This window comes from Rhinolophus ferrumequinum, chromosome 11 (assembly GCF_004115265.2).
Source record: "Rhinolophus ferrumequinum isolate MPI-CBG mRhiFer1 chromosome 11, mRhiFer1_v1.p, whole genome shotgun sequence".
In the NCBI taxonomy this organism is placed as follows: Eukaryota; Metazoa; Chordata; class Mammalia; order Chiroptera; family Rhinolophidae; genus Rhinolophus; species Rhinolophus ferrumequinum.
Window position 1 is genome coordinate 46,113,326 of NC_046294.1, and position 8,631 is coordinate 46,121,956.

At 38.8% G+C, this 8,631-nt stretch overlaps 1 protein-coding gene across 1 annotated transcript; it reads right to left on the reverse strand.

Moving 5' to 3' along the window:
• Window positions 1-2,984: 2,984 nt before the first annotated feature.
• LOC117030862 (olfactory receptor 51I2) lies at window positions 2,985-4,042 on the reverse strand. The gene has a single exon (XM_033121106.1). It carries the CDS (start codon window positions 3,965-3,967, stop codon window positions 3,029-3,031), a length of 939 nt encoding a protein of 312 aa, XP_032976997.1. The 5' UTR covers window positions 3,968-4,042; the 3' UTR covers window positions 2,985-3,028.
• Between the last annotated feature and the right edge of the window lie 4,589 nt (window positions 4,043-8,631).

Consider the following 8,631-nt stretch of genomic DNA (forward strand, 5'->3'; position numbering starts at 1 on the left):
AAAGAAAAAATAATTTATCTTATAAATATGAACACAAATCACATCCACTTACCCCTAGTCTGACAAATTCATGATAACCTTAACTCAGAAAATAGACTCTCTGTGTCCTGCTTCCATTTATTCTTTTGTAAAACAGTTTTTGAGTGACAAGTACTTCTTTTCCAACTGAATTGTACCTGAAGCAGCAAAGTAGTCTTGTCGGAGCAGATCTGATCAGATCTGGAGATGACTTCCCAAGGTAGGGCTGGACCTCTGACCTCTGTGTGGTACTCAGAAAGCGCAGCTCATGGTCAGCCATGCCCCATGGCCTGCCTGTTCATTACCATCTTGTATCATGCTCTTGTTTTGGAAGATTCTTCCACTTCCTGGGCTCACACAGAAATTAATTTCATGCAAGTCCACACAATAGGGATTTGTTTTTATTCAATTTTGCATTACATTCTAGTTATATTAATTTTTCTATGTGTCTTAATATGAGGCTCAGAGATTAAGAATTCTATCCTACCGTAACTCTGTTCTAGTTTCTTATCTCCTTCTCTCTCCATCTACCAGCTGGCACAAATCGAGAGGATGAGCTATGCTCCTAATACAAGGCAAGACAAAATAATGACCTTTATTTTTCAGAGAGTTTTTTTTTTTCCATAAACTTCCAAATATTTCCCTTGTAAATTTAGTGGACCCATGTTCAAGGTGTAATTTCCTTAGGTTAGAGATAAGCTTAAGGGGCTCAAAATAAAAGAAGCATAAGAATTTCTTTTCTCCTTTTTACTAGGTCAAAATCTAAGTATTTTACCCTCAATAGAGAAAAAATTTCTAAATCTATTTTTTAGTGCTCTTAGAATAAGTTTGGGCTTACTTCTAGACTAAAATAAAGAAGATGCCCTATTGAGTCTAACTCATTAGGGAAACTGGGCTGGAGACCTCCAGTTGATGTAAAATGCTTGAGTTCAAAGAAGAGCTTGTTAAATAAAAAGAGTTAAAAGAATCTTTCTACTTAAGGTAAAAAAAAAAAAAAAAAAAAAAAAGGCTGATCCAAGGCCTTCTTAGGGTGGAAACTGCAGGAGTGGCCCTAAGTTTTCATTATGGTACCTGCCTCATAAGAGAAAAAACCTAAAATTGTTTCTTCCCTAAACCCTACAAACAGGTAGAATTTCTAATTGATGATTGAGGAAAAAAGAAAGGAAGTAGAGAGACACCAGAGTTCTTTTTAGGAGACTCGTATTCCCCTGCCCCTTGTCCTTTCTCCTGTTACACCACTGGGTTTCAAAGTTAGGCGTGTGGTCAGAAGGATGTCTGCCTCTCCCTCCCTGGGGTGGGAATCAGTATTTTCCTCACTTTCATATAACAACTTTCCTAAGTGTTGCCTTTGCATCTATATATTCATTTATAACTAAACCTTCAAATGATTACTAATTATTATTACTATTATTAGTATTATTATTATTATTGGCAGTAGTAGTTGTCGTAGTAGAAGTATTTGATGTTGCAATAAAGAGCTTCTTGCATAAATCAGAAAGATCATTATTTAAATTTACTAAGACTATATTGTGACTCTAGACCTCTAATACCCCAATTATTTTCCATATAAAATCAAGCTGAGCTTTGTTATTCAATCATGCCCCTAAAATCATTTATTTAGAGGACAAGAATACATATATTCTGAGTCCCTTATTGTGCTTATGGACACTTTTGGAAACCTGGATTTCAAATACTTACATTATCTCCATTCAGAAATAGTTCCCTCCCTTGGGCACACGACACTTTTCCTTGATATTTCTCCAATACAGCGTTGTACAGAGATTAAAAAAAAAATCTAAATAAGTATATGCTATGCTAGAATGAGGTTTCCAGCCCAGTTTCCCTAAGGAGTTAGGTAAGACTTGATAGGTCATCTCCTTTATTTTAGTCGAGAAGTAAGCCCAAACTTATTCTGAGAGCACTAAAATTCGGCTAAGAAATTTTTTTGTTGCATCCTACTTAACTGGTATGAAGGAAAGATTATGCAAGGAAAGTCAATCTAAGAGAAGGTCTGAAAGAATTATTTCCTAATGTCTAAATCATAAATGCTGTACTCTGCCTATTTCAAGCCTTTTTAAAAAGTAGGTGAAAATCCTAGAAGGACATAATTTCTGACACCACTTATCATGTCATTGTGTGGGAAAAAAATTAAAATCCCAAGAAGAGAAGAGAAAGAAGAGTCATGCATCTAGTACAATGTCAAAAAAAAGTTTGTGATTTCAATATTGAACATTGTTTTTCTTGGGAGAGCATTGAGTGGTAGGCAGATAAAGGAAGCAGAGGGGAACCTGGAGTTTCTTCCAGATGTCAACATCTATCAGTTTTCCTGGGTCATATTTTTCATACATCTTATGCCAAGTTCTGACAGCATCTAAAACTTTACTACGTGAAGTTAAAAAAAACAACAACTGATGAATGTTTGGGAATGAAAATGCTGTGAAAGGAAGGAGAGCAATGGTAATTTCTAATAGTGACGCCATTAGGCAAAGAGGCAGTATTCATAGTAGCTTGGTACAAATATTGGAGCCTGATTACTATTGAATCTCATCTGGATCCTGTATTATCTGTGTTACCCTGAACAATTTATTTAATTCTCTGTACCTCGTAGGAATCTTATGAAGATTAAGTGAATTAATACACATGGATAATTTAGATCAGAATCTGGCACTTTTAAAGACTCAAAGTATAATTATTATTATATTAGTAATATTTATTATTATATAAAATAATTCTTAGCTTAAATGAATCTTTATCTGTAAAGCTTCGTCTAATCACTCAATTGCCTTCAAAATTTTCTTTCTAATAATGCCACTGATATTTGCTGAATGTACTACTCATTTGTTTTGTGTCATAAATTTTGCCACTCCATTTCCTAATATTTTATTTTTCCCCCAGTACCTCATCTTATTCTTGATGGCGATACGATGATGATGACGACAATGATCACGAAGATGCCATCAATGACAGCCTATGTCTACAATAACATCAGATTTAAAGCCAAATGTGAAAGTCACATTTTAACGCGGCGAAACATGCGGACAATGGCTCGGCGGATCTCCTTCGTCCTGGCGCTGTAAATGAGAGGGTTGAGCACAGGTGGGACAAAAAGGTAGACGTTGGACATGAGGACATGTATGTAGCGTGGGACATGCTTCCCAAAGCGGTGCACTGTGGAGACCCCAATCATTGGTGTGTAAAATGCAAGTACAGCTAGGATATGTGACACACACGTGTTGAGGGCTTTGAGGCGTTCCTCATGCGAAGCAATGGCCATCACGGAGCGCAGAATGAGCACGTAGGAGAGGAAGATAAAACACAGATCCATGCCAAAGGTGGATATAAGAACAAAGAGTCCATAGATGCTGTTGATAGTGATATCAGCACAGGCCAGCTTCATCATGTCTGGGTGCAGGCAGTAGGAGTGGGAAAGAACATTGGATCTGCAGATAGGCAGCCTCTTGATGAGGAAGGGGAGAGGAAAGAGGGTGATGAAGCTCCGAGCAGTCACTGCTACACCCATTCCAGCAATGACTCCATTGGTGAGCACAGTGGCATAGTGCAAGGGATCACAAATGGCCACATAGCGGTCAAAGCTCATGGCCAGCAGAATACCCGACTCCATCATGGAGAAGGAATGAATGAGAAACATCTGTATTAGGCAGGCATCAAAAACAATGCTGCGGGCATTGAAGCAGAAGGTCCTGAGCACAGTAGGCAGTGTGGCCATGGACATGGCCACATCACTGAAGGACAGCATCGATAGGAGGTAGTACATGGGCTCGTGGAGGCTGGACTCTACTCGCACAGCCTGCAGGATCACTGTGTTGCCCCCAAGGGCCACAGCATACATCACACAGAGGGGCCCAGCCAACCAGGAGTGAAAGTTCTCAAGACCAGGGATACCAGTCAGGAGGAAGGAAGCAGGGTGAGTGGCATTGAACAATCCCATGGTAGGAAGAAGCCAGGAAAGTTTTCAGGGTCAGACCTTCTGACTCCGAGACTTCTGAGAGTTTCACTTACTGAAGGACAAGAAACCAGGGGGTAAGAGACACTGCAGATAATGTCTATACATTTGGAAACTGATGTATTCATGAAATCACTGATGTGGGGAAAACGCAGACAAACTTCATTTCTTTTTATTTTATGATCACCAGACTGCAGGCTAGGCTGCTTTCCCCCTCTTTTTTATGGAAAAACAAAGACATTGACAAATACTTAAAAATTATCAATTAGTTACAAGGAAAATATTTAAACTCTAAGTTTCAGAATGTTAATGTATTTAGAAGCATCATTGAATGGAATTGTGTACGTTACAATTCATAGATAGTTATTATAAAAGAACACCAGGAGTTATATTATCTTAGAAAAATTTAAATATATCCTTGAAAATGTTGATTAATTCAGATATGCAACTGATTAATGAGAGCCTTCCCTAGAGCTAGTGTGAATTATATGTGTTTGGTCAGGGAAGGATGGGGCAGAGGGAGTGGAAGAAATTGACTGCCTCTGGAGATCAGCCTTTCATTGGCAGAGTTGCTGCAAAAAAGCAACAAAGAAATCATGTTTCTTCCAAGGCACAAAGCTATTCCTGGTTTTTGGAAAACATGAGTTCTCCCCTAAATATTCTATAAGTACACTGACATTCTATTCACATAGACACATTCATGTACCTTCACAACCTCACACTGGATCCTGTTCATGCTCTTACAAAACACTCACCCACATCTCTCTCTCTCTCTCTCACAGTCTTACTCTTATTGTAAAAATATATTCAACACTTTCTCTTTACCTTTATACTTTTAAAATGCACTTGCCCGGTCATGCTCATACTTATTTTCTGTTCACATTGACATATTTGCAGCATTTCTATATGCATAACACTCAAGTGTACACACAGATTTGTATGCTCACATAACACTTCCACCTACATGTTTGCAGACTCCTACTTTCCCACTGTTAACTTATTCATTCATAGAGGCACTTGTTTACCCTTATGTATTGCATTTACTCACAGTTTTTCTTACACATATTACATACTCAGTTCCTATAAGCTAATCCACAACCATTTCTCTGTGAGAGCAATTATATTTTTTAATTCTTGTATCTTTCCAGTGTTTTTCAAACGCTTTCAGGTTCATTTCCTCGTAATGAATGAATATAGAGAAGCTAGAAGGCCTTTTCACCTGGCAGGCATATTTCAGACTTATAAGGCACCCTCCTTTGGAAAAGGAATTCCAGAAACAGATACCACTGTTTTCCCTTTCTCCCTCTTCTCCAACCTCTAACAAAATAAGGCCAGAACATGATCTCAGAGTCCTTTTGATGGGAATGCAGGAGGAAGGATACCTGGGAACCTTAGGTATCTGAAGGCCAGAGAGGCTAGATGTATGATGTACATTACCACTCAAAGAAGCATGCCTGGATTTTCTCTGGCAGTATGGAACTCAGATCTTCCTGTGGTTCCCAGCGAGTCAGTGGCCACTTCTCTGTGGGATTGATTACATCCTTTCTGGTCTTAGAGCTTAGTCTATTCATGCTTGTCTCCCCTACGGAACTGTGATTCCTTGGCATCCTTGTCTGACTGAACTTTTTCATCTCTCTTCTCTCCCACCTGACTACAATTGCCATTTTTCATACCGAGCCTTATAGAGGTGATCAGAAAAACCAGAAGAGAACTGAGTTAATGTAAACGAACAGAAAGACAAGGGAGAAGAAAACAGGCTTCAATAAAAGCAGGATTCTGTGCAGGGCAAGGCCAGAGCCATTCTGGATGTGGGAACCTAAGTTTTAGTATTTATGGAAAACAGGCTGTGTGATAAGATCACATTCTTTGCCATACCCAGTGGCCACTGACCTCATGGGTTGTCTGGATGCATGTGAAGAAAAGAATACAGTGAGAGAAAACCAGTACTTACTGAGCATATGCTATGTGCCAGATACTCCGCAAGGAACTTTACATCCAGTTATTCATTTAATCCTTGACAGATGTGGAAACTGAAACCCACTGAGGTGAGCTTGCCTCATGGTGGAAGGCAAGTAGGTGATAAAAATCTCAACTTAAAAAAGATTTGTAAGACTCTCTAGTATCATTAAGATATTGGAGAATAAGTTAAAACAGATCATTGAGGTACACATTTCTGAATGGCGATTTCTCAGGTACCCTTGAACAAAGGGAGTGCCAAAGACAGATTCCTGTGGAGAAACAATGTAAAAAGTACCTGTCCCCTATATGCTGGACTCAATTTCTTCTCCTTCTGGAACCCAGAACCTTTCCTTTAACTGAAGTCATATAGGAGCCAGGGTGGTTTAGGGAACGGACCCTGGGCTGGGATCAGGAGGCCTGGGTTTTAACTCTGGCTCTGGCATGCCTTGGCTGTGTGAGCTTGGGAAAATCGATTTCTCTTTCTAAACACCGGTATCCTCTTCTTTATACCTGTTTTTAAGGATTTATTCTAAGATCCTTTATGGTGATGTTCTTTTATTTTACTTTTTAACTTCTAATCAAGCAATTAATGCTAAGGATGCTAAAAAAGGCAAAAATAAGGTAGACATGGGGTTGGAGAGATAAACATAGAGGCTCCTGTAAAGATCATAGTTTTTAATCTATGTCATGAACATTAAAAAATTAGAAATGCTTGGCTATTCAAGGTTCATCTAAAATTTATGATTAACTGATTTCTTCTACTCTTTTAATCTCCAGGGGGACTTTCACACATTTTTATCTCAGAATTCATTAGACAAGAGTACATATCACGTTTGCTGGCTCAGCTGTGAGTTTGAGTCACGGAATAGATTGTGACCACTTTGTTCCTGGATTCTGAACCTTTCCTGTGCTCTGAGTGCTGTTTTCCTTCCTGACCTTGCAACAGTATTAATAAGTCATAGAAACATTGATCTCAAGGAAATTGACTCTGGAAAGTGAGCTAGCCAGAGAAATACAGTGAATCACCCAGTAATAAAAATCAATTAATGGCAGTGCCAGAATAAGAACCCCAAGTCCAGGGACCTTTCCACCTGCTCTGATCACTCTACTAAGATGTTGTTATTAGATAACCTCTACCCAGTCTCTCCCTCACCCTATCCCCGCCTCAATTTAACCCTTTCTTGGGGCAGGCTTCAAGAGAGTCACCTAGCTCACCATGACAAGGTTTCAGAACTCACCAGAAAAGAGACAGATGAGAGACACCCACAGAATAACACATCCTTCTCTCTATCCCTTAAAGTGAATTAATTCCTGCCACTTTTTTTTATCTCACTCTAAGCCCCCAGGAGAGAGAGAAGAGTGATGTTGTTTTGTTTCTGAAAATGCATCAGGTAGGTTTTAGTCTCCTGAGTTCATCAGGTAGGTTTTAGTCTCCTGAGTTCCTTAATGACTTCTGAGAATAAAGCATGTGCTCTTTTAGCTGAAAAAGAACTTAGTAATCTGCCAGACCACTTCAATACCCAATGCAAGATACCATCTGGTGATGGATAGACAGGCACTATAATGAGAGGAGCTCATCACCTTCTAAGAGATCCCAGGGTTATGAAATATGTTGATCAAACCCACAAATAAGGTATAATCAGAAAATAACTATTTTCACTTTTCTTTTCCCTTTAAATGTATTGAATAGAGATAATTATGTCTTTACCCCTGGTTGAAAAGTCAGTTCTCTAAGATTTCTGGTTATATTTGGATAATAAAAACATCCTCTGGTAAGTATTAGAATGTCCAGTCTCAGGTTATAGTCAGACTTCCCAGTATTCCCAGTATCCAGATTATAGCCTTTCCTTTTCTCTCTTACCTCCCTTGCTAACCATAGTTTCTGACTTCTCCTCCAGGGAAGAGAGAAAGGGCAGTGGAAGCTTCATAATTCATTTGTGCTTCAGTTAACTGCCACGATGTTCACTAAGTATGTTAGATGTTTAAAGTTGACTCCTTCTTTTGTTGGGTTCTTTTATAGATCATTCAAAGAAACTTTTCCCCATCTTTTATTTCTTCTCCACTTGATTTAAACTAATATATTTTTACTCTGCATGGTTGCTTATGACTCCATCCACAACCCAGATCCCCTTTGTAGAATCACACATCCTTCTGGACAGGCTCTAAGACAATACCATGCTACCTCTTTCTAACATGTAGCCCATCCAGGAAATGGTCAGCTTTCTTCTACTACAAAAACTGTCCTATCCAAAACAGTAATTGTCTCTCATTTAATCTTGATATAAGAACAGTAAGGTATCTAAATCTCTTTATTTATATTTCCAGGCATGAATAAGGAACAAGTTTGCTCTCTCCCCAGATTTCAGGGACATATGTCTTCTGAGTAGAATCCTTGAGGTCCCTCTTTTTTGACTCAAGGTGAAGTGGAATGTACCACCCTATCCCTTTCTCTAGAGTGTGGGGTATGGCGTGGGAGACTTAGCTCTTTCCAAAGGATCTCTTCAGAAATTTTTATTTAAATCCTCTAATTCATAAGTTATTTTAACCTTTAATTAGGGAAGAATTTCTCAACCTCAGTACTATTAACATGTTGGGCTAAATAATTTTTGTTGTGGTATGATGTTCTGTGCATTGTAGGTATTTAACAACACTCCTGGTTTATACCCAGTAGATGTTCTGCCCCAGTTATG